At 37.1% G+C, this 27211-nt stretch overlaps 2 protein-coding genes across 2 annotated transcripts; one reads left to right on the top strand and one right to left on the bottom strand.

Moving 5' to 3' along the window:
* Positions 1-875: 875 nt before the first annotated feature.
* On the top strand, positions 876-2791 carry LOC120067984 (chitinase 10-like). The gene is made up of 2 exons (XM_039019644.1): positions 876-1368; positions 2302-2791. Exons 1-2 carry the CDS (start codon positions 908-910, stop codon positions 2666-2668), a joined length of 828 nt encoding a protein of 275 aa, XP_038875572.1. The 5' UTR covers positions 876-907; the 3' UTR covers positions 2669-2791.
* A 502-nt stretch (positions 2792-3293) lies between these two features.
* LOC120067889 (protoporphyrinogen oxidase 1, chloroplastic) lies at positions 3294-10156 on the bottom strand. The gene is made up of 9 exons (XM_039019501.1): positions 9626-10156; positions 8810-8995; positions 8595-8679; positions 6724-6871; positions 6539-6619; positions 6272-6443; positions 5421-5580; positions 5173-5276; positions 3294-3820 (listed from the first exon to the last, which is right to left on the bottom strand). The coding sequence occupies exons 1-9, from the start codon at positions 10037-10039 to the stop codon at positions 3521-3523; spliced, it is 1650 nt and encodes a 549-aa protein (XP_038875429.1). The 5' UTR covers positions 10040-10156; the 3' UTR covers positions 3294-3520.
* Positions 10157-27211: the final 17055 nt, after the last annotated feature.

Raw genomic sequence — 27211 nt, forward strand, 5'->3', positions numbered from 1 at the left:
ATATGAGTATTTTATCCGCTAAATAATGTTCAAATTGATTAATTAACTATAAGTTAAAAATCACTTTTGACCTTCAAATAATTTCTATAGAAGTAACAATTTAGTTCATTAATTTTAATTTATAACAATTCAGTCTCTATACTTTCAAATTTGTAATATTTAAATAGTCTTAAACTAAATTCAGTCCTCAAACTCTAAATCTTTAACCACTTAATATTTATAATTTATAAATAAACTTGGCCGTCAATCCATCGATCTACATATATTGCAAGTGAAATTTACTAAAATTTAATAATATTTTATACAATAAAGACTAAATCGTTATAAAATATAAAAATTAAATGATTATAAACTAAAATTGAAAGACTAAATCGTTACCCAAATGATATTTTAGCCAATAAAATTTTAGTTTTGAAAGTTAGTGGGTGTCTTTTCTTTCGCGGCCTGCAGCCCTCAAGATTCTGTATGTATATGTTATGAGTGGCCCATTGGCTTTGGCTTTGTCTGTTTGTTGTGTACATAAAATTATCTTCTACTTCTACTTTTAGATTGTCTAGATTGATGTCTATATATTATATATATTTAAAGTGCCATTATCAAACCCCCCCACTTACTTATATATTAAAGGATTAAAACATTATACCAAAATATTATATTACCAATCACGAATGAGTCAACCCTCAATACTCGGATCAAAAGCATTATATTCATTAATTATATGCAGTGATTCTCAATTCAAATTTTTTGACCGTTGACTTTCTAAAATTCCAATCATTTTGTGATTCTGCCTAATTATTTATCATTATTAATCCATACCTTATCACTACGTTATTCATATATTATTTTATATATATAACATGAAGTGCTAGCTTTGATCTCAACATTGTCACAACACCGAGTTAGAGAAATGGCATCCAAATTCTTATTCCTCTCCTTCATCTTCCTCCTTGGAACGGGCCTCCCGTCGATGACAGAGGGTCACAGTCGTCGGGAGAAGATATCTCGAGTATCTTCTCTGGTTAGTGAAAAACTTTTCAAGACGCTATTTTTGCATAAGGATGATAGTGCATGCCCTGCGAATGGATTCTATAGTTACCAAGCTTTTATTGAAGCAACGACGAGGTTTCCGAAATTTGGCACGACGGGTTGTTTGGCCACACGGAAGAGGGAAGTAGCGGCGTTTTTGGCGCAGATCTCGCACGAGACGACGGGCGGGTGGGCGACTGCTCCGGATGGACCTTTTGCTTGGGGGCTGTGCTTTAAAGAGGAAATTAATCCACAAAGCAACTATTGTGATGATAGTGTTAAGCAGTGGCCTTGCTATCCAGGAAAGTCCTACAAAGGAAGAGGACCTATTCAATTGTCATGGTAAGTACATAACAAATTAGGATACCATGCAAATAATGCATGGGTTTATAAGATCCTTAATCAAAACAGATATTTTTTTAAGTTAAAAAGTGATCATTTTTACTTTTTCTTTACTGTCAAAATTAAGCACCAAAATGAAGAATGATTTTTAAAGTTAAAGGTTTTGAGTAGAGTTTAAAGATTAAACTATTAGTTTAGTCTACAAATTTTTTTTAAATTTGCGTCCAATATTTTTTTTTTTTGAAAAAAAGTGTCAAATAGATTTTATTGAGCTTTCAATTTTGTTGAATGAATCTTTTTTTTTTTTAAAAAAAAAGAACTTATTAGATACAAATTGAATTTAATGTTTCGCAAATCTTCAACATTGTGTCAAGTAAATTGACTAAATTTGTAATTTAATATTTTTTAAAAATTTTAAAATTCAACTAGCTTTTTAAGATTTGAAGCTATTTGATCCCCAAATTAAAAAGAAGGAAGTAATCCCTTGATTTTCTAATTTTAAATTTTTATTGATGTACTAGATAAAAAACAAAAACTTAAATTTGTATGAGACAAAATTCAAATTTATCTCTAATTGTCCTATTAATTTTAAAAGAAAGATGGACTTAGTGAAGGAATTATTAGTGATATAATTGAAATTAGAAGAATCCATTAGACAAAATTAAAAATTGAAAAACCAAATACCAAATAAGATGGACTTAGTGAAGGAATTATTAGTGATATAATTGAAATTAGAAGAATCCATTAGACAAAATTAAAAATTGAAAAACCAAATACCAAATAAACACTAGTTTCAAAGTTTATTGACAACTTATAACATAGCTTTTGAAAACTATGGAATAAATCAAAGATAAATTTTGAAATATGTAACAAAATAGTGTATTACACGAGTAACGTAAAGTGATGAGTAAAATGAAATGGAACAACGAGCAGGAATTTCAACTACGGGCCAGCAGGGAAGGCACTGGGATTCGACGGCCTAAGAAACCCAGAGAGAGTGGCAGAGGACGCAACGACGGCCTTCAAGACGGCGCTGTGGTTCTGGATGACGGAGCAGAAGCCGAAGCCGTCGTGTCACGACGTCATGGTCGGGCGATACGTTCCCACAAAGGCTGACATAGAAGCAAATCGAACCGCAGGATATGGACTGGTCACCAACATCATCAATGGCGGACTTGAGTGTGGGATTGCCAATGACGCTCGAGTAAATGATCGAATTGGCTACTTCCAAAGATATGCTCAGCTCTTCAATGTCGATACTGGACCCAACTTGGATTGCCAGAACCAGAAACCCTTTTAGTTTCACTTTCATTCCCACTTGTTTGTTTATCAATCGCCGTTTTTTCCTTTGTTATGAAATGAAGTATGTATTTGTTCATGGTTCCACACATTTAACACAATAATACAAGCTGAGTTTGCCTAATTTACTTCTTTTTTATGAAACAATTTAAACTTTATCCATGTTTGGGTTCCAATAATAACGGTTGATATTTCTAATTATTATAACTTACAATTAACTATAGTAATATTATTTCAAATCTCACGTTAAAAAGATCAAAGATCCTCACGCTCTTTATAAGATAGATAAACTATTCCTTTAATTGTCAATTAATTTTAAGATGAAACTCATATTATTTAATATGATATCAGAATGTAAAGTTATTTAGTCCAATAAAAGAAATTGTGACTGATCAAGAATGGTGAACCAAAAAGAAGCGTTTTCTTGAAGGAGCATCTTGAAGATCTTGAATTACAAGTATTTACTATTTCATATTCATCCTCTATTTCCTTCTTTATTATAGTATTTACTATTTACTATTTTCTACTCATACTCAAATAGTCTGCACCCATTCAAACTATTATGAAACTATTATTATTCAGACTAAAATTATTTGAACTCTAAATAGACCATAATAATCATCGACTATAATAACTAAAACAATGGGGTTCGTTGAAAGTCAATCAAGAAGTTTTGGAGAGCTCAACATGTTAGGATTCATCCTAAAAATAGGATTACAACTATTGCTAGCAACAAAACAAGACAAAAATCAAGCTATCCTTTACAAGTTACAAGTTACAGCTCAAGGGCGTGAAGAGCCCGTCAGTTCCATATCTGCCTAATGGTAGAAAGCACACACAAAAAAAAAGCTAATTATTTATACACTTTTTTAGACAGAAAACCAGCTACCTCAGCTGCAGTTTCATAGGCACCCTCCACACATCTCCCCAAGGCCACACCACATACATAGTTTCCGCCTAAAAATAGCCCTTCCATTCCAGCCTCTCTCAATCCAGCCTTAGCGGTATCCAGAAGATCGAGATGACCAATCAAGAACTGTGGAATGGCTTGCGGCCACACCCTCACGCTCAATGACAGAGGATCCTCTGCATTTGGGTTTATGAGGATTTTTCTCAAATCCTGATCGACTACTTCCACGAGTTCGCTCTCCGTCTGTTATGACAAAAGCACTTACAAGTTACAAGATAATAAAAATAAAATTAATGCTGTAAAGGAACAATATGGTTAGAAGATGGAACTTAAAATGGTATTTAATCATATACGAGCACCAACCAGTAACAAATCCATCAGAAATTAAGTCAAAGGACTAACACAAAACTCAAAAGCTATACAAATTTTGAGGTTTGGCGTTTTTCATTGGAATATCTGAATTGTTTGGTGACTCCAGCAAGCCGAATGGTTGTATTATGGCATCATTGGCCCTCAACAAGAAGACAGGTATAGTCTTCGACCATGATGGGGATAGTGCAATTATGAGCTTCCTCCTTACTTAATAAACCACAAGAAGAAAAGAATAAAGCAGAATGGTTGCTGCTTATGGTTGAAGTAAAACACTATACATTGATGGAAACCTATTTGAAGCTGAGGTAAAGAGAGATGAGGCAAGGGGCAAAGCTTTTTAAGGAGCATGGTGTTAAAGATCCTGCATTAGTTGCTCAAAATTCACGCCTACCTACAAGAAGCTTGCTTTGCAAAGATCCCAAACTAAAATAAATAAATAAATAAAAACGGCTAAATTTTGTGGTATTACCATACATAAGGTTCTCGTTTCTTACGTATAAGCAGTGATACAGGGAAATACATTGAAGACATGAGCATGGATCATGGAAGGAGTTTCAACCCTTTTGTTAGCCAATTACACATTTGCTCTTTCTCTGGAGGTGGTTACGAAGTAATTGCCTTTGTGCATTACATGCATTAATAATGGGTCAAGGAACAAATGCAATATGGTCAAGGACAAAACTCTAATTTTAGACAAAAAAAAATAAGAAGCCATTGTTGAGGCAATCAAGGGGCTTGAAACAACAATTTTAATTTTAAAATAAAAATGATGAAACGAGAGGATATAAAATGTGAATAACTCTTGTACATGGAAGGATAAAAAATGAATTAAAAAAAATTGTCAGTACACCAAATTTTTATGAAAGTCAAATCCAAAAACTACTTTTAACAGCTTTTGAAAATCAACATGATTCAGCTTCACATATTTTCTTTTCCTAATAAATTATAGATGCAGTACCCAAGTTGGTCGCAGATTGCATGATTCAGTGGCTCGAAATCCTGAGGCAGAGATCTCTTTTGTTATTTATACAAGTCTCTCATCTAAAAGTGCGAGCTACAAACGACAGTTGAAACTATCCTAACAGATCGCACCATCATTTCAACACTACTAAGCATATAAATATAGATACAACAATAAGCCTCCTTTTAGTTTCCTAGTAAAACTTCATATATGATTCAGAAAGCTCGTTTGCAAACTGTGGTAAAAAGGAAAAAAAAAATACCTTGGAAAGAATTTCAGTATTAGTAGCCCCTCCAATGTAGTTCAAGAGCAATACCCTTCCATCTGGTGCTCGATTAGGAAAAAGTGATGAGCTGTATATAGTTCCTGCAACAAAGTAAGCATGGATTTGCATGCAATTTAATTACCCAACTGAGCAACAGCCAGGGCTGTAAGAATGGTATAGCAAAACTTAGGTCAACAGAAGTTATGGGCAGAATGCCAGATCAAATGTAAAGAATGGAGAGTTACCCAAAGTTGTTACCCCCTGGCTACGAGGGTGCAATTGACCAAACCCCTTTAGTTCACCATCACTCAAGCATTCTTTCCTAATTGCTCCTTTTGGATATGATATGGTCACTGATGCAACTGGTGGATAATAAAATTTTGAAAGTGCATCTGCAGCTTTCCCCTGCAGGCAAGGGAATCATCAAAGAGAAACAAACTTGGAAACAGAGAACCAAGCAACAAATTCTGGACTTCCTATTCTCGCACCAGTTGCACAACTGTACAGAATTCAAGAGATACATACATTCTGCACTAGTGATAAAACTGAGTTTCAGGCTTTCTTCCTAATGTATTTATTGTAGCTCTCTTGATGAAAATTATATGTTTCTTTCAATAGTTGTAGTTTATGCGATCTTCATACCAGCCAGAAGAATTATTTGCAATCTGCATTTATCTGTTTTGGATATTGGGTTTTCCCACCCTCTCTTATAATTTCATCTCATTTGTGAAATGGTTCTCTTCTTCATCCACCCCCACCCACCCAAAAAAAAAATAATAAAGAAAGAAAGAAAAAAAAGAAAAACTACCTAACAACCTCCCATAACTTCCCTCAAACCTCCCAGAGCCTCTAAAAAGTCTACCTTAAACATCTATTTTGCAACCTGACTAATGTTGAAGAGTGTTTCCACAATGTCAATTCCAAGCTATTATACAATCAACTGGTGATTTGGGTTGCAGAAAGAGTAAGGCTATTAACACTAAAGAAAGCAATGGAAAAGCTGGAACTATATATAAAATCTAATATCATAAAAATACTCCTGAAAGGACAGAAATCTTATAATAGATCATATTCAAGTCCTAGGAAATTAAATTACCGAGATTGGACGCAACAGAGTGCCGGCAATATAAGAAGGAACTGTCATGATGACACTTCTGCTTAGTATGGAGACTAGTCCTTCTGGCGTTTCATATGTCAAACTGTAACCTCCATCATCCACTTTACTGATACTAGATAGCTTCCAAGATAATTTTACTTTACTGCCCAAGCTACAATCAATTGAAAAAAGTTGAAGAAATGATCAATCTAAAGACTGATAGTCAAAACACTAATCAGAAAACTTGGTTTTAAATTGGACTTTTACCAAGTAGAAATAGCATTTGGCAACATGGCAAGTCCTTTCCTAAAAGATCCAACAGTTTGGCCCTTAGGCTTTGGTAGACGCCTAGAATGTAAAAAGTTGGTTAATAAACAAGCTATATATCATAAAGTGGTGAGGAGGGAAAAAAGAAAGAAAAACTGAGAAACTCCATTTAGTTAAATCATTACGGATCTCTTGGTGGCTTGGTAGCTTTATTCCTTTCTTGAATTGCTTTGAAAGTCCCACCAATAATACTACCACCATTTTGCTCTAGCTTCCAAACCTTACCAAAAGCTGCTTTCATGCTTAGCTTTGAAGGGTCACCAGCATAAACACCTGAACAGACAGTCTCAAGTCAATAATTGACAACGGGTAAAACAATCCACCAAAGAGGTATAACCTTGAAACTAAATTATTACATCTTTCCTGAAGAGTACAAATAGTTTAGCCATTACTATTGTGATTATTACTAGTAGCACAATAATAATCTACATTTGAATTCTGCTAACGATAGAATAAATAAAGAATTGTACTTAATGCGTTGCATAGAAAGTGGAATTAAAAAGTTTGGGTAATGTTGTTTATCAAATTAGTAAACCTACATATCAAGCCTAAGCTTCATTTCTTAACACTACATTGCACAAATCCAGCTTGAGAGAAATCTTACTCTAGATCTTACTGTGAATTAGTGTAAATGCACGTCATACTTTAGATCTTACTCTCTTACCTCTCTTTTGACCAATTGGAGAAATCTTTTGTAACTTCTATAGTTTGGGTATGAGCTCTTCTTTTGAAAATTTTATACATCAATAGAATTGTTTTCTTAAACAAAATAATAAAAAAAATAAAAAAGTCTAGCTTGAGAGCCAAACACACCCTAAGACACAAATAGATCTAAGATCTTTGGTGGTTCTTCAGTTCAAGATATTTATCAAAACCTGGGATGCTTTTATTTCACCTATTTAATTGTTTTGTTCTGTTTGATTACTTATTTCCTGCAGTTAGTTTGATTTGTTTTGGGGGTCATTATCTTGTACTGAGGTTTTTGGTTTTGGTTTGTTTACTACTTTTATTTTGTATCTTTCAGCATTAGCTTCTTTTAATTTCCTTAATGAAAAGTTTCATATCTTGTTAAAAAAAAAAAAAAGAAGAAGAAAAGAAGCAAATAGATTTCACATTGGGAGAGGAACAAATAGCAACTGTTAGAAACAACTTATTTCTACGAAGTCCACTTTTTATTAGAGATTTTTCAGTCAATACTCTTAAATTAATAGATCTTATCTTCCTGGAAAATTTGCTTTCTTTAGAGTGAGCAAGGGATTTGACAGAGGATCCACAATCCACACAACAACACTGGAGAGAAGAAAAACTTATAATAGTTTAGTAGAATTGATTCAAGATTTTTTTTTCCGTGCCTCCTCTCTTCTAAAATCAATTGGAAGTTCTTTGCTTTTCTCCTTTATTTTTATTTATTTGTTTTCTTGTATCAATTCAACACATATAATCAATGCATAGGACCTTTTTAAGCATTAATGAAGATAAGAACAAATGAATGAATGAGTGAAGTTGGGAGAGAACATCATTATTCTTTCTACATACAGGACTACTCTTACGAAGTGTTCTATTCCTAGTAAACTTTCTCTTCCTAAAATTACAACTGCTTGTGCACAATATGTACAATGTACTAGAATGAGACATATTCAATAAAATACTTCTATTTTCCACATAAATATTATGCAGCGAATAGACCTTATCGCTTATATATTTAGCTACACATAATATTTCTTTTTATAAGAAACAAATTTCATCGATATTTTATTAATAAAATATGCATGAACAAATATAGTGAATCAATTGAGTCAAGAGACACTACACTTAAAAGAAGACAAAAAATAAAGATCCTAATTTATAAGTAAGAAAGGATAATTTGATAACCACGATGATATAGAATCCTAGCCAGCAACAATGAATTAGATACCAAGATAATAGGAATTGCAGCAATAAAGAAAATATGCAATATAAAATAGATATATAGATTTAATTGAATAAGGTTAATCACCAGAACAAAATGGCTCTATCAAGCGTTCAAAAACTTCATCGCCAAGGTTTCGACGAACAAATTCTTCAACTGATTCCTCACGACCCTGTTACCTTTGTTAGTATTACAATATATGAGAACCTAAAAACAATAAATATTTTCTTTTCTGAGATTGATGGGGAAAGTAAAAGTGACAATGTACTTCAATATAGAGAAAGAGAATTGAGAAGACAAACTGGAGGAGGAGGGCGAATGCCCAGTGCACCAAAGCCTGCTCTGATTTTTCCACCAAGGCTCATCAGGTCAAAGAAAGGTAAATCATTAGGCTTCGCAGGCACTGGTCTGAGCTTTCCATTCCACAATACAAATCGAGGTGCATCCGGGTCTCCCAGAACTAAATCATCTTTCAAGCCACTATCCACCTGCCATTGTACAAGAATAAAAAAATAAACCCAGAAAAAACGTACAAGTAAACCACTTCCTAACGATAAATTTAAGACTTTCATGCAACTAATAAGATATAAAAATCTAAGACTAAATCCCTCAGTAATAGATGGTAGCGAGTATGAAAATCGTCCCACTACACTAATTCAAGTTCAAGCATACATACATATATAAACTCTTAGCATGGGATCACCTAGAACATGTACGTTCAGAAGACGTTTGCTTGTCCCATTGGCCATAATCAATGATCAGAATAGGGTAATAGAAAAGGTTTACCAGCTGAGGTTAATAATTTGCCTTAGAAAATGGCGGCTTGAAGGTAAGAGGAGATCATTCCCTCCATGCTTCGTCTTAGATTATAAAAATTACTTAAGAAATTTAAAATTCTTAAAGTTTCCTCTCTAATTTGACCCCAAATTTAGTTAGAACCTAAAGCTTTGGCAATTCCTAAAAAAGTTCTGTCTCCCCTGCTCTAGAGAAGGTCAACAAAACCAGCTTCAATCCACAAGTGTTTAAAAACAGTGACATCAATGTTAACACATGATGGAAATTCAGCACACAACCTAAAATGTACAAAACGGGGAATAAATAACGAGAATGATACCAACCACCATAGTGAGAATAGGATCGGAAGGCTGGAAGCTATTAGGCCCTTCTTCCCAGAGATAGCCGTCCCTTTCAACAGTAGTGATGTTGCCTCCAACGCGATCCTTAGCCTCAGTGACGATGATGTTAGGGGCAACATTGGGGTGCTTTGTTTGAAGAGCTTGAGCGATGCAGAGGCCGCTAATTCCACCACCGACGACCACACAATCCACCATGGAAGATTGACCAGAGGCCTTGGAAGGGGAAAGAGCGGTGGAGCCTTCGGCGATTGAACATCTGAAATTGGGGCGAAGGTGATTGTTTCGGAGAGAAACGTGAAGGGGGTGGAAAGAAGGAATGTTTGAGGGGCGAAGAAGAGTGAGAGGGTGAGGACGCCGGAAAGGGAGGTCGGTGAGGAGGGTGGCGCCGGTGGCCATGGCGGAGAGGCAATATGAGAAATGATGATGAAGAAAGGATGCAGAGTGAAGTTGGAGGATGTGTTATCTACAACAACATTTTCTGAAGGACCTGTCAACGCAACGAACTTGCCAACATGGGGAGTTTTGTCTCAATATGTACGTATTTTGAAACTTCGAACCAAACAAATTTTAAGTTAAAAAGGTCAAATTACACATTGGTACCTTTACTTTGATGAAATTAAAATTTAGTGTTTTAAAAGTTTAAATTTAATTTTATGATTTAATAACATCTCATAAATAGTTTTGTGACGTTTTATCACATTATAGAGATTAAACTTTAATTATAAACTATATGGACTTAATTCTAATTTTTCTTAAACTTTAGGAACCAAATTTACCGTTTAAATTATAAATTAGAAAATAACTTTTAAAAATTATATATTCTCTCTAAAAGTATTTATTTAATTAAATATTTCATATAATAATCCTTCCGCCTTTGAGCACAACTTAATTTATTCCAATAAGTTCCTTACAACACTTTTCAAGGCAGTTGATTGGATGGACAAATAGAAATCTGTCATTAGAATGGATTATCAAGAACTACCAAAGATCGACGTCAAGAGATGATCTTCCAACCAAATACTCTTCCCATCAGAATAATAAAAAATGATCTAGAGGAACTATTAGCCGAGATGAACAAGAAGCTTACGACCATATAGATTGATAGGTTGGAAGCTAAATCATCAACAAATATTAATATGATTAGAAAGGTAGAAGAACCTTTATCTTTCTCAAAAGTTCTTCCTATCAGAACACACAACACTGATATGAAGAATCATTACGTAAAACCATCTCTCCCCGATCTGGGATGGGATGATCTCAGACCAGACCAATATACTTATGATGGAAGTTTAGTCATAAGCTGGAATATCGACCAATGTTCAGATTAACAAATGCTGAACATATTCCAAGAAATGATCATAGTTGCCATGGCCTATAACACTAGGAAGACAATTTTGGTCACGACTCATATATTAATTTCTAGGTTCATTAGAAATTTAAAGACGGGCGGCATAATCAATTAAAGGAGTATGAAAGAAATGCAATCCTAATAGCAACAAAGACTGTTACAGTCAAGCAAGAAAGCAACCCTACTATAAGAGGAACGCATATGGAGGTAGCCATTGAACAACTAGATATGGTAAATCAATTGGTACATACCCATATGAAACATTTTGTAGGACGAAGCCACTGAAGCTCTTTTAAAAATGAGATGCCAAAAGATGAATGAGTTCAAATGGTATAAAGACACCTTTATGGCACATTTTTGTAACCTCACATCATGTGGAGAAGACATCTAAAAACAAAAATTCGTGGAAGGATTACCTCTATACATAGCAGAGAAATTTTATCCAAAAAATTTTGAAATCTTTGAAGGAAATATTATCAATTGATCAGCTCTAACCTATGGAGACATAACCAGTTTAATTCAAGCGATATGCTTAAACCTTTGTTAAGACAACAAGCATAACAAAAGGTAATTAAAGATCCAAATTACAAAAAGAAAATTGGATCATTTTTGCAAACAATATGGATTAAATGATGCTTCTTCATCCTCAAACCAAAAAATAAATAGCATTCGTCAAAGAAGCTATACAGTAAAGGAAGACAAAAACCTCAAAGAGAGGAAAACTCTGAAAGAGAAAGCATTACAAAAGATACAAGCGAAGTAGTTAATGTTCCTCCAAAAGATATGATGTTTGCTTCAAATGTAACAAGATGAGACATTATGCCAATAGATGTCCCTTCAAGCAAAAAATCAATTGCTTAGAGATTGAAGAAGAAACGAGCCACCTCTACTCTACGTTGTAAGTCAGAAGATGACATGTCAATTTCAGAAGAATCTTCATTTGAAGACATGCTCAATGAAATAAAAGAAGATTCAACATAAAAAGAATCTTCAAGTTTATACAATACTTCTGACGATGAAGAAGTAATCCTTGCAAAGTATGCATCAACGTTCTTTCAAAAGATTAGGAGCACCTCCTTAATTTCATAGAAGAAATACCAGACGTTGATTCCAAAAGAGTAGTCCTCACTAAATTGAGGGACATTCTGGAAAGAAAGCCTCTAAACAAGAAGATTCAATACCAATACAATATTTTTTTCAAGAATTATTGAACCGAGTCAACACTGAAACTCAGCAAGAGCCCGTCAAGATTTATGACCTCCAAATGGAAGTCAAAGTTCTTAAAAAAGAAGTTTCTATTAATAAGCAACATCTTTCCATTCTTAAATATGCTTTTAGCTCTTTCCAGGATCAATCAACCAACTGGATAGTACCTATTATGCAATTAAGGGGAGAATCATCGAATAATCAAGTAAATGGTGTAGAAAAGATCAACTACACCAATAATATTCACAATAAAAAATGGTTATCCAGAGTTACTATCAAAGTTCGAGACTTCAAATTAGAGACAAATGATCTAACTGATTCCAGAGTAGATCAAAATGTTATCCAAGAAGGATTGATTCCATCTAGATATTTTGAAAATTCTAAGGAAGTACTACGAGGAGCAATAATCAACAACTTCTTATCAATTATAAATTGCCAATCGTGCATATATGCAACAAGGAAGTTTGTTTCGTTAGCACTTTTCTTTTGTTAAAGACCTCACTGAGAAAATTATCTTAGCTACTACTTTCCTTACTCAATTATATCCATTTACAGTTTCTGAGAATGGACTATCATCTCAGAAATTCGGGAAAAAGATAACTTTCGAGTTTGTCCATCCAATAACTCCTAAGTTTGTCTCTATAATTGAAAAAGAAATCCAATAACATCTTAATAGGATTTCAAAGGGATAGATGATCATAATAACTTAGGAGCTAAATAGAGATAATCTTCTTAAGAAGGGATTAATAAGCCCATCTAAAAGTCCTTGGTCTTGCCCGACCTTTTATGTTAACAACCAGGCAGAAAAGGCATGAGGGGTTCCGTGACTAGCCATCAATTACAAGCCCTTAAATAAGGTTCTCAAATGGATTAGTGATGCGTTATTTTATGAGGTGAAAATATGGAAATGAAATGCAGTGATGGAATTGCATTGAGCAATAAGTTTTCTCAGTGGAATCAAAGTATAAACTCCATGAGTTTCCTGGTAAGTCCAGGGTCGAACTCAGGGACTTGGGAAAACAATATGTGGTGATAATTTTTCACGATAACTTTGCGGTAACCGGTAACTCAAATAGTTGTTTGTGTTGTTGGTTGCAGTAATAAAATAAATAAATGTGGCAGATTTGAGAAAAGTTTGATTATACAATAGATGCACTGAGTATGTGGATGAGCGGGTTGAGAAGGTCTTTAACTAGCGTTACTTGGGAATGCGTCAGACTATGCGATCATGCTATACCTATGCGACAACAAGTCATTTTCCAATGCAAATGCAGTGCTCTTAAATCTAAGACGCATGTGTTGAATGCAAAAGTGTCCATAGAGCTTATTCCTAAGTCTCTACTCTTTTCCTATGTGATGATGCAAGATGCACACAAAGACAAGTTGACTGCACACAATCATATCCTATCTCTAGGATGCATGCGATGCGTTAATAGCAAACAGTGCTTATTCCTAGGCTCTTATCTCTTGATTATGCATTCTAATTCGACTCTCCCAAGCCTAGATTCTAACCTGACTTTTCCAAGCCTAGATCCTGTCCTTAGACTACCCTCTCGAGTATCTCTAATGGAAGAATGAATCATACATAATACAAGATAATCACATGGAATGAAGATCCCCAGTTATGCTAGCTAAGTGCTTCTCAACCCATTCAACAGATTTAGCTACTCATGCATAATAAACAGAGAGTGAACAGATATAGAGAAGTAAATTCCTTTCTGTAAATGAGTTTGAGTACAAAATAACAATGGAAGATAAGGATAGAAAGCCTGGTAGCAATCCCTTGCTTCCCACGGCTTTTACACTGTCAACTCTATTCGGTTCAAAAGATATTCCTACTTCCGCAGGAGCTGACCGTCTCTCTGATCTTGAAGCTTCTGATACTCTTCCAAGTTCATCAGAACAATCTATCGACACAATCTCCTTCTCTCGCTTCCGTCTTAAAATAAAAGAAAATCTAAGAACAAGGCTAAACTATCTAAGAAAAAATTCTCTAACTCTCTGAACTCCTTTTCTGAAGGTTGCCTTTGATATTTATAGAGTCTTCAGGGTGAAAGGCGGCTTCTTTCTTATGATTGCACAGATGGGATGACTTTAATTCTCTGACTGATATGTCGAATATTTGTCACCGAAAAGCTGAGTATACTTGTTATCGTTAGCGGCTCGTCAACTTAATTCGGATTCGACCGTCATCAGCTTTCTGTCCCATCGTGATTAATTATGCTTTTCACCCAGATGCGCCCATTGATAACGGGCAGAAATACACGTTATCATAGTACTAAGTTCTTAAACAATGTCGGATTGCGTTGATGAAATATGTTAAATTGCGTCCATTAAGCATAAATTCTATAATATTGCGGTCGCATGCATCCAACGCATTAGAGCAGTTGATCTTTACATTTTTGTGCAGAAAATGCGCTAACGCAATGTAGAGATTGCGATCATAGGAATACAATGGTCGAGCGCAACTTCACCGCAAGACTTTGCGTTGATCATGCTTGCAAACATTCGCCCAAGAAGAATCACCGCAACTTGGTCAGCGCAACATGGTGGGTGCATCCGGGTGAAAGAATAATTAAGAGTGATGGGACAGAAAGCTGACGGCAGTCTGATCCAAATTAAGTTGACAACCGATAACGGTCATGAAGTACATTAAGCTTTATCGGTGACAATGATTCGGCACATCAATCAGGAATTAAAGCTGTCCGATTTGTACAACCGGGAGAGAGAAGCCACATTTCACCATGGAAACTCTATAAATACCAAGTGCATTCTTCAGAGAAGGGGTTAAGCAGTCGATTAATTCATCACTTTACAAGTTCACGCCTCTATCCATAGTTTTCTTTCATTTTAAGGCGGATGCGAGGAAGAAGGTGTGCGGGTAGATCATTTCGGCAAGCTTGGGAAAGCACCGAAAGCTTCAAGACAGAGAGAGGGCCGACGCCTGCGGAAGCAGGAACATTTGTAGATCAGAATAGAGATTTAGTGTAAAAAGCCTCGGTCAGCAAGGAATTTCTATCAGGCTCTCTACCTTTATTTTCCATTATCAATTTGTACTCAACTCAGTTATAAGAATGGAATGTCTTTCTCTATATCTGTTCACTCTCTGTTATTTAAGCATGAGTAGCTAAATTAGTTGAATGAGTTGAGAAGTAGTTAGCTATCATAATGAGGGAATCTTCATCTTTGCGATTATCTTGTTTATGTATGTTTCATTCGTCTATTAGAGATACTCGGGAGGGTAGTCTAAAGACAGAATCTAGACTTGGGAAGGTCAAGTCAGGTCAGAATCTAGGTTTGGAAGAACCAGATTAGAACGCATAAACGGGAGATAAGCGCTTAGGAATGAGCACTATTTGTTATTAACGCATCGTATGCATCTTAGCAATAAGGTATGATTATATGCGGTCACCTTGCTTTCATGCATTTTGCATCAATGCATAGGACACGAGTAGAGACTTAGGGATAAGCTATATGGACATTTTGCATTCAACACATGCATCCTAAATTTAGGAGCATCGCATTTACATTGGGAAATGACTTGTTGTGCATGGTTGTAACATGATCGCAAGGTTTGACGCATTCCCGAGTAACGCTAGCTAAAAGACCTTCTCAACCCGTTCATCGCATACTCATTGCATCTATCAACGCAACTATCTTTCTCAAATCCTTCACCTTTATTTACTTCTTTTTCATCAACATAACAACACACCCACACTTTATTTATTTACTCGGTTACCACAAAGTTTTCACAACATTACCAACACAACTATTTTCACAAATCCCTGTGTTCGACCTTGGACTTACCAGGAAACTCAGAGGAATTTACACTTGAATTCTGCTGGGGAAACTTGAGTGCACAACGCAATCCAGCAATGCATATCATCCATATTTCCACTTAATAAAAATATCGCATCATGTTTTTGGCGCCGTTGTCAGGGACTTTGACAAAATAGTTGTTAACGGTAATTTTTGTGATTTTTTTGCAGAACTCTAAATCTCTGGCAAACTACAACCCGGAGATTGAGATAACATTTCGAAGGAGACTAAGAGACCACCAACAGCAACCATAATCCGATAAAGAGGAGATGGCGGAGAAACCTGGAGGTGGAGCTCCTATGCATTGCCAAACCTCTACGATTTCTCTCTGAGAATCATGAGGCCTGCCCTCGACGGAAGCAGATTCGAGTTGAAACTGGTGATGCTGCAGATGATTCAGACTGCAGGTCAATTCGGAGGAAGGCGTGGCGAGGATCCGCACACCCACTTCTGAAGTTTTATTGAAATCTGCAATACTTTTGTGTTCCCAAACATCTCTGCTGAAGCAGTTCGACTAAAGTTGTTCCCATTTTCTCTCTATGATCAGGCTAGGAAATGGGCTTATTCGCTCGAACCAGGAGAGATTACTTCTTGGGAGAAGGTAATGGAAAAATTCATGAAAAAGTATTTTCCACCTACCGAGAATGCAAGACGAAGAAAGCTTATTACTAATTTTGAACTAGATATGGACGAGTAGCTCAGCGATGCTTGGGCGAGGTTTAAAAGGTTGGTCCGAGATTGTCCGCATAATGGGCTACCAGACTGCCTTCAAATGGAAATTTTCTATCATGGTTTGAATCCTACTTCGCAGACCACTGCCAATGCGGCAGCCGCTGGTGGTCTGCTTGACAAAACTCACGAGGAGGCGAAGAATATTCTGGACCGCATCTCCAAGAACCATGAAGACTGGAGGGAGAGTGACTAGATATTGAGACTCAAAGATTCCAACGCAAATAACGGTGCCATTGTTTCTTTACAAAACCAAATGATCGCAATGATGAATTTGATTTAAGGAATGGCGATCAGCAGCCCAACACTACAAGGTGGGAAAATTAATGCAATAAGTCAAAACACTACAAGGTGTGCGACTTGCGGTGATGGCATGCGATGGAAGATTGCCCGCAAAATCCACAGTCTGTATATTTTGTAAAGAATAATCCCTTTTCCAACACTTACAACCCCGGGTGGAGAAACCACCCCAATTTTTCTTGGAAGAATCAACAACAAAATTTTCAATCTGCGGCGCAAAAAGAAGGGCCACCAGGATTCTTCTAACGCACTAACGGTCAACAGAGCAACCAAGAAAGTAGCTCACAACAACCAACGCAATCTTCTTCTCTAGAGAGCCTATTGAAGCAATATATAGATAAAAACAAGACAGTGCTTCAAAGTCAGGCTATGTCCATTCGCAACCTTGAATTGCAAATGGGTCAGATTACGAATGAGCTAAAAAGCAGACCACAAGGGGCGTTGCCAAGTTCAACTGAGCTTCCACGCAACCCAGGGGGATCAGGTAAGGAGCAATGTCAGGTTGTGACATTGCATAGTGGAAAGACTATGGAGGGAGAAAAGAAGGATCAGAGTAGAATAACTTCCATCGCAATTAAGCCCGATATTGCGGTAATGCAAGAAGAAGAAAGAGAGAATGAAGCAGTGGAACCTAAGGTTGTGTCAACCTCAAAGTCAAATGAAATAGGAACTGTGAAAGTCCAGTTACCACCTTTCCCTCAGAGGTTAAGAAAGAAGAAAAACAAAGAGGTACAGTACCAACGCTTCTTATCTATGTTAAAACAACTACATGTTAACATCCCTTTCAGTGAAGCAATTGAGAAAATGCCTGCCTATGCTAAGTTTCTGAAGGACATGGTAACTAAGAAGAGAGGCGCTGGAAAATTTGCCACGGTGGCATTAACACAAAGTTCCAAATCTATTATTCCACCGAAGATAAGTGATCCTGGGAGCTTCACGATTCCTTGCTCCATAAGAGGACTCTATATTGGGCAAGCCCTGTGTGACTTGGGGCCAGCATAAATTTGATGGTGCTGTCAATCTTTCGACAATTAAATGTGGGGTAACTTGTGCCCACATTAGTGACTCTCCAATTGGCTGACAGATCTTTGGTTCATCCAGAAGGTAAGGTGAAGGATGTGCTGATCACGATTGATAAATTTATTTTGGCAGCTGACTTCATCATCCTAGATTATGAGGCCGATAAAGATGTACCCATCATTTTGGGGCATCCTTTTTTATTAATGGGTCGTGCTCAAATTGATGTGCACAAGAGAGAAATCACTTTGAGCATAAATGGAAAGAAGCTCAAATTTAATATAATTCATGCCATGAAATTCCCGGATGATGAAGACCTACAAGATTCTGACGATGACCTGAATTTGATTGAAGAAGAAAAGTCTGATGAAGAGTGTGAAGAAGAGGATACCAACGCATCCGTAGCTGCTTGCAATGCGATCGTAGCAAAAATAAACAAAGAAGAAGGAACGATCGCAACGCAAGAAGAAGAACCAAAAGAAGAAAGAAAAAAAAACGAAACTTTCCCTCGTGGAACCACCAACACTTGAACTAAAAACACTACCAACACATTTGAAGTACGCATTTCTGGGATAGAATGAGAAGCTGCCAGTCATAATTTTCTCTGCATTCAACGAAGATCAAGAGAATGCGTTGATGAGCATTCTCAAGAAACAAGAGCGAGCAATTGGCTGGATGCTCGCTGACATCAGAGGAATTAGCCCCACGTACTATATGCACCACATTCGTCTCGAGGACGACCATAAAGAAACTATTGAAAATCAATGCAGACTTAACCCTGCGATGAAGGAGGTCATCAAAAAGAAGATTATCAAGTGGCTGGATGCGGGCATTATCTATCCTGTTGCAGATAGCACGTGGGTCAACCCCGTGCAATGTGTGTTGAAGAAGGGAGGAATGACGATAGTCCCAAATGAGAACAATGAATTAATACCGCAAAGGACCATCACTGGATGACGCATCTGTATGGACTACCGCAAATTGAATGCGGCCACAAAGAAAGATCATTTCTCCTTGCCATTCATCGATCAAATGCTGGACAGATTAGTAGGGAATAATTTTTATTGCTTCTTGGATGGATATGCCGGGTATAATCAAATCATGATAGCTTCTGAAGACCAAGACAAGACCACATTCACCTGCCCATATGGGACATTTGCTTTTTGCCGGCATGCCGTTTTGGTTCTCTGCAATGCGCCGTGCACATTCCAGAGGTGCATGATTGGCGATCTTTTCAGACTTTCTCGAAGGACTCAATGGAAATATTTATGGATGACTTCTCCATTTATGGGAACACTTATGAAGTCTGCCTGGCCAATTTGGAGAAAATTCTGAAAAGATGTGAAGAGACGAACCTGGTGCTCAACTGGGAAAAATGTCACTTCATGGTGAAAGAGGGTATAGTGTTGGGACACAAGGTCTCCCGAGAAGGGTTGGAGGTGGACAAAAAAAAGATCGACACAATTGAAAAGTTTCCACCTCCAACCAGCGTGAAGGCTGTGCGAAGCTTCTTGGGGCATGCTGGATTCTATAGATGATTTGAAGACTTTTCTAAGATTGCACGACCACTGAGTGCGTTGTTAGAGGCAGACAGAAAGTTTGAATTTGACAACAATTGCCACAACGCATTCCGAGTTTTAAAAGATGCGCTGATTACCGCGCCCATCTTGATTACGTCGGATTGGACACTGCCGTTTGAAATCATGTGCGATGCAAGTGGGTATGCGATGGGAGTCGCATTAGCGTAAAAAAAGAAAACCATTTTGCACCCATCGCATATGGAAGTAAAACCCTGAACACTACTCAAATCAATTATACCATCATTGAAAAAGAACTCTTGGCTATGATTTTTGTGTTGGAAAAATTTCGGGCATATCTATTGGGAACCAAGGTACTCATTCACCTTGATCACTCGACAAACAAATATTTGATGACAAAGAAGGACGTAAAGCCGAGGTTGATCAGATGGGTTCTCCTCCTTCAAGAATTTGATATCAAGACAATTGATCCGAAGGGGACAAAGAATCAAGTTGCAGATCACTTGTCCAGACTGGAAAATCCCGAGGTTGACCATAATGAATCTAAAGTGAGTGCCATGTTTCCAGACGAGCAGCTGTTCCACATAGAAGAATTGCCTTGGTATGCGGACATTGTTAATTATTTGGTTTGTGAACAATTTCTTGAAGATTACACATACCATTAACATAAGAAGCTCAAGCATGAATGTAAGCATTATTATTGGGATGAGCCAAATCTATATAAAAGAGGTGCAGACCAAATCATTCAATTATGCGTACCAAATGCTACTAAACAACGCATATTGTCACAGTGTCACGATTCACCATATGGAGGGCACTTTGGAGGACAATGTACTACAGCCAAAGTTTTGCAAAATGGATTCTTTTGGCCTTCATTATTTAAGGATGTTGCTGACTACGCAAGGAAATGTGATCGGTGTCAACGCACCGACAACATTTCATGGAAGAACGCAATGCCAATGAACACTATCTTGGAGCTGGAATTATTTGACGTCTGAGGGATTGATTTCATGGGACCATTCCCTCCTTCGCATGGCAAATATTATATCTTATTGGCCGTCGAATACGTTTCCAAGTGGCTAGAGGCAACTGCATGTGCTGCAAGTGATGCGGCGATAGTCTCCCAGTTCTTTAAGAAAAATATTTTCACTCGTTTTGGCACTCCCCGTGCCATCATAAGTGATGAAGGATCACACTTTGTCAACCACAATATAAAGGAGATGTTGCGCAAGTACAATATCCTCCACAAGGTGGCCACTGCATACCACCCGTAAACAAATGGCCAGGCTGAAGTGTCCAATCGTGAAATAAATTGATACTTGAGAAGGTAGTAAAACCTTCGCGGAAGGATTGGGCAATGAAGCTTGATGATGCATTGTGGGCATATCGGACCGCATTTAAAACATCTATAGGTGTGTCCCCCTATGCGTTGGTATTCGGCAAGGTGTGTCATTTGCCTTTGGAGCTGGAGTATAAAGCATTGTGGGCAGTCAAGAAACTGAATTTTGATTTGAAGACTGCAGCTGGTCGAGCTAGAAGAATGGAGGGTCAACGCATATGAGAATGAGAAGATTTACAAAGAGCGTACCAGGCGCTGGCATGATAAACGCATATGCGCTAGAAACCTCCAAATCGGGCAAAAGGTCTTACTCTTCAATTCGAGATTGCGGCTCTACCCGGAAAAATTAAAATCGCGCTGGTCCGGTCCCTTCATCATCAAAGCAATATTTCCTCATGGTGCAGTGGAACTGATCACTGAGGATGGCAGTTGAACATTTAAAGTTAATGGACAACGGATAAAGGCATATTACGGAAGAGATTTCCAGCCAGACACAGTCTCCGCAAAGTTGAAAAACCAGGACTATCCCTTACTCAACTCTTGAACAACTCTTTGTTATTTTACTATTATCAGTATTTCACTTATTTTTCTAAAAAAAAAAAGAAAAAAGAAAAAACTTGTTGTTTTGTTTTAAAATCATTTGACCCTCTCTTTATCTGTTTACAAGGATTAAGGCACAGGATTGTGAAGAAGCAAATGATCTCATTCCATCACTGCAATCCACAGGAGCAAAGATCGCCTAAGGATGGATGCATCAATACTCAATACGGGCGACAACGCTAAATTTGGGGGTGTACTCTTCCTTTTCTTTATTTCAAATTTTGCGCTATCATATTGCATTTTACTTTTCAAAGTTTTATCATCGCATCCTCTTTAATTACCGCAATCATATCTCAAGTAGGTAACTTTAGTAGTTTACCGCACGTTGTTTCTTTGCCAAGTGTGATTTTAATGATGAAAAATATGCTTCTATCTCTTTCGTATATACTAGAGTCAACTTAAATCTTAAGATCACCACCTCATGAAATATTTCTCGAAGTTAGGGGTTTGCTAGCTTTCTTTCAAACTTCCTTTACAACGCATTCTATGACCATCGCTTGACTTATTTTACTTTTTTTTTTGGCAATGAGGACATTGCCGTATTCTAAATTTGGGTGTGAGGTATTTATTTTCGACTTTGCTAAAAAAAAATTAAATATTTGAGAATAACAACTCCACTGTCAATGCAATGGGAAACCCATGTTGATAAGAGTTAAGTTGTGAAAGGAACTTACCCGTAGTTGAATGTCCACATGCACACGTGGGGGCAAGCCAAAACGAAAGTAATTCACCAGGATCAATGCATAAATCAATGACCGCAACTCCACTACCAAATCGGTATGAGTTTAGTCTGAGAAAGAGTGCATTGCTCGTAGTTGGATGTCCGCATGACACACGTGGGGGCAAGCCAAAAAGAAGGCAAGGCATTTGGATCAACGCAAGGTCAGAAAAAAAAATAGCAATAAAGAAATTTTTTTTTCTGCAAGGATAAATCATTTGACACCCCAAAGGAAAATTTTCTTTTTGAAATAAATCATGCGATGTCCCGGAATTTAGTAAAGTTCTTTTGAAAATTAAGCTTGCAATTCCTAAGTCTTAGAAATATTTTAGGATGAGATTTGAATAAGACTTAAGGAAATTCTGGCATATAGGATTTGAACGAAGTATCCTTGAGAAATCTAGGGAAAGAAAACTTTGCAGTTAACTTGCTAAAGGAATCTTTAGCGTATGCTTGAAGACAAGCATTGTTTAAATTTGGGGGTGTGATAACGGGCAGAACTGCACGTTATCATAGTACTAAGTTCTTAAACAATGTTAGATTGCATTGATGAAATATGTTAAATTGCATCCATTAAGCATAAATTCTATAATATTGCGGTCGCATGCGTCCAACGCATTAGAGCAGTTGATCTTTACATTTTTGTGCAGAAAATGCATTAACGCAATGCAAAGATTGTGATCATAGGAATACATTGGTCGAGCGCAAAATGTTCGCCCAAGAAAAATCATCGCAACTTGGTGGGCACATCCAGGTGAAAGGACAATTAAGAGTGATGGGACAGAAAGTTGACGGCAATTGGATCCAAATTAAGTTGACAGTCGATAACGGTCACGAAGTACATTCAACTTTATCGGTCCATCGCATCAGTCAGGAATTAAAGTTGTCCCATCGGTACAACCGGGAGAGAGAAGCCGCCTTTCACCATGAAAACTTTATAAATACCAAGTGCATTCTTCAGAGAAGGGGTTAAGCAGTCGATTAATTCATCATTTTATAAGTTCACACCTCTGTCCATAGTTTTCTTTCATTTTAAGGCGGACGCGAGGAAGAAGATGTATGGGTAGATCGTTCTGGCAAGCTTGGGAAAGCATCGAAAGCTCCAAGACAGAGAGAGGGCCGACGCCTGCGGAAGCGGGAACATTTGTAGATCAGAATAGAGATTCAGTGTAAAAAGCCTCGGTCAGCAAGGAATTGCTACCAGGCTCTCTACCTTTATTTTCCATTATCATTTTGTACTCAACTCAGTTATAAGAATGGAATGTATTTCTTTATATCTATTCACTCTCTGTTATTTAAGCATGAGTAGCTAAATTAGTTGAATGAGTTAAGAAGTAGTTAGCTAGCATAACGAGGGAATCTTCATCTTTACAATTATCTTGTTTATGTATGATTCATTCGTCTATTAGAGATACTCGGGAGGGTATTCTAAAGACAGGATCTAGACTTGGGAAGGTCAGGTCAGGTCAGAATCTAGGTTTGGAAGAACTAGATTAGAACGCATAAACGGGAGATAAGCGCTTAGGAATGAGCACTATTTGTTATTAACGCATTGCATGCATCTTAGCAATAAGGTATGATTGTATGCGGTCACCTTGCTTTCATGCATTTTGCATCAACGCATAGGACACGAGTAGAGACTTAGGGATAAGCTCTATGGATATTTTGCATTCAACACATGCGTCCTAAACTTAGGAGCATCGCATTTACATTGGGAATTGACTTGCTGTGCATGGTTGTAACATGATCGCAAGGTTTGATGCATTCCCGAGTAACACTAGCTAAAAGACCTTCTCAACCCGTTCATCGCATAATCATTGCATCTATCAACGCAACTATCTTTCTCAAATCCGTCGCCTTTATTTACTTTTTTTTTATCAACGCAACAACACACCCACACTTTATTTATTTACTCGGTTACCACAAAGTTTTCACAACATTACCAATGCAACTATTTTCACAAGTCCCTGTGTTCGACCCTGGACTTACCAGGAAACTTAGAGGAATTTACACTTGAATTCCACTGGGAAAACTTGAGTGCACAATGCAATCCATCAATGCATATCATTCATATTTCCACTTAATAAAAACATCGCATAACCCACCAAGTTGCGCCGACTCTATGCGGCAATCCTTCTTGAGCAGATGTTTGTGAGCACAAATCACCGCAAAGCCTTGCGGTAATGCTGCGCTCAATGTTGATTTCTTGTGATTGCGCTTTTCGCCTTGCGTCAATGCATATTCTACATAAAAATACAACAATTAACTGTTTCTATGCGATGAACGCATACGACCGCAATGTTATGAACTTAATGCTTTTTGGACGCAATCTAACATATTTAATCAACGCAAACCTTCATTGTTAATAACTTAGCACTGTAATAACGTGCATTTCTATCCGTTATCAATTAGGAACCCAGGTCCTAACTGCCAAGACTTGTTGAAAAGGACTGCCATAACAAAGGTATTTTCAAAGTTTGATATGATATGGGTTTTGGCAAATTCAGATTACCAAAGAAGACAAATAAAAAATCACCTTTAATGTTCCATTCGAACAATTTAAGTGGAATGTCATGCTTTTCAGACTAAAGAATGCTCCATCCGAATTTCAAAAGATTATGAAAGATAAACTCAACAAATATCAGGACTTTATAATAGTCTACATTGATGATGTCATGGTATTCTCAAAGACGGTTGAACAACACTTTAAACATTTACAAGTGTTCTTCAACATTACCAAAATAAATAGACAAGTGGTATCCCTATCTAAGATCAAATTATTTAGAAAAAAGATTTGATTTCTTTGTTACGACATAGATCAAGGGATCATCAAGCCAATCCAATGGTCAATGGAATTTGTGGATAAGTTTCCATACACTATTCAAGATAAGAACAACATATAGATATTTCTAAGTTGTGCCAATTATATTGGAGATTTTATCAAAGTGTAGGATCGGTATGACGACCCTGGGGGGGGGGGGTGAATAGAGTTTATTTTTGCTTAATGGAAACTTTTTAGTAATGTCGGCTCAAATAAAAAAATTAACAAACTTTTGTTAATTAGTAATTTAAACAAAAAAATTATGCAAATAATATCAACCCAAAATAATCAAGAACAAATAGTAACAATTAATTCTATGCATTGAAATCTATTAACAAATCAATTGCAAGATAAAATAGAAGATGAAGGATCTCTTACCAAAGAGTTTCATGAGCGCGTTCAGATCGCTCCAATCTCACTGTGACCGAAATACACATTATACATTCAAACGCACAGTTATGAAACTAACAGTCAATTAAAGACATGCTTTGAACAAGAAATAAACGAAGGAGAGAGTTGTCATGCCAGTTAAAAATAGTCTTCAAACCTCAGAACTCAATGCAATGGAAACCTCTACCCGATCAACTAACGCCCGAACAACCGCACGAAACACGAACGCCGTGGGGATGACATAACCAGAAAAGAGCCCCATGTATTCTCGGAGTGAGAACCTAAAGCATGGTCTTTGGTGAATTTGGTAAGGAAGGAGGAAGCACGGATCGTGTAGGCGATAAGCAAGTGGGAGGAAAAAGGCGCTATCGTATAGCACGATGCTTATTGTTTTGGAGAAACTACACGATCGTGTAGGTTTTATAGAACGATCGTTTAAGAAATGGTATACGATCGTTTAGCAAACTCGGCACACACTACGATCGTTTAGGGAAGCTATCCGATCGTGTAAGAACTAGTGTGTGATCGTTTAGGCGTGAGGTGGACGATCGTTTAGGTAGAGAGTGAATATCGTATAGGCTCTCGACATACTTAAGCAATCGATTACTTTTCACCAGCGTGATGTCTATTTTTTTTTCCATTTTCATTTTAATTCATCGATTACAATAACCAACGCTGCCCCACTAACCCACGTCCGAACGTGAAAAATTGGCTTAATTATCATATAATTAACCAATTAATTAATAATAAATATAATCATATTATATTTTTATCCTTTAGTTTGATATCATATATCTACTATAGTATTTTCTCCTTTACTTGATATAAATCATATTTATATCTAATTTCCTCCAAAATAATGTATCTCATACATTTACAATTATATCATATATAATTAACCAGTCCAATTATATCATATATAATCGAACTTCCTCTTGTCAATTGAACATTTCAAATTAACCCAAACACTGATTCTCGAATTTATCAAAGCTACCAAGGGGACCTAATGGACCTGTGGCTTGAAGCTCCAATGGCCCGTGAATAGTTGACTAAATTCTTTAGCCACGAGATCCACCATCCGTTAACTGTCAGACATTCCACTAAAGACCAACAACTAAACTCTTCTTACCACAGATATATTTCTGTATCCATCGGATATAACTAATCATGAGTACGATGACCCTTCACAGATGTTCGTAAGTACAGTTGGGTCAAATTATCGTTTTGCCCCTGTAGTTGCATCTCACTCCTTAAGTACCACTCATTCCTCTAACGAACAATACAACATAGTCCAACTATGTGTGAACACCTCTCGGGCCAAGAGAAGGTGTGTGGCACCATATCGTTCAAGCCCTGGAATTAGCCCTTAAGGGAGTTATCTATCTACTTACCCCTGTCTCGAGGAAGGAATGAATTCCATCTTGTGTAGTTGAGTTCCCAGCTCCCAAATTAGACGAATCCCCAAAATGGTAGGTTTAAATCGGTGACCTGGTCACTCGCACCCATATAAATCAAAGGACCGCCCTCAATGGCAGGAGTTCCCAACTCACTTAGGATTGAGATCATGTTACCTATGGTCATCCTAGTGAAGTGAAGTCTTTGTCATGAACGGTGTTATATAACGAGACATTAACACTTCGTGGCTAGGTCTTATACAAACTCTTTGTTTAGGATGCCCCTACTCGCATGTCCCCAATACGAATGATCAGGATCAGACCATCTGTGATAAGTCATAACACTTGT

This window comes from Benincasa hispida, chromosome 12 (assembly GCF_009727055.1).
Source record: "Benincasa hispida cultivar B227 chromosome 12, ASM972705v1, whole genome shotgun sequence".
Lineage (NCBI taxonomy): Eukaryota > Viridiplantae > Streptophyta > Magnoliopsida > Cucurbitales > Cucurbitaceae > Benincasa > Benincasa hispida.

Coding starts and splice junctions, on each gene's coding strand:
- LOC120067984 (XM_039019644.1), top strand. CDS start 908: ATGGCATCCAAATTCTTATTCCTCTCCTTCATCTTCCTCCTTGGAACG. Junction 1,369..2,301: donor GGACCTATTCAATTGTCATG/GTAAGTACATAA, acceptor AACAACGAGCAG/GAATTTCAACTACGGGCCAG.
- LOC120067889 (XM_039019501.1), bottom strand. CDS start 10,039: ATGGCCACCGGCGCCACCCTCCTCACCGACCTCCCTTTCCGGCGTCCT. Junction 6,872..8,594: donor GATAGAGCCATTTTGTTCTG/GTGATTAACCTT, acceptor CTGTCTGTTCAG/GTGTTTATGCTGGTGACCCT. Junction 6,620..6,723: donor ACCAAGCCACCAAGAGATCC/GTAATGATTTAA, acceptor TTTACATTCTAG/GCGTCTACCAAAGCCTAAGG.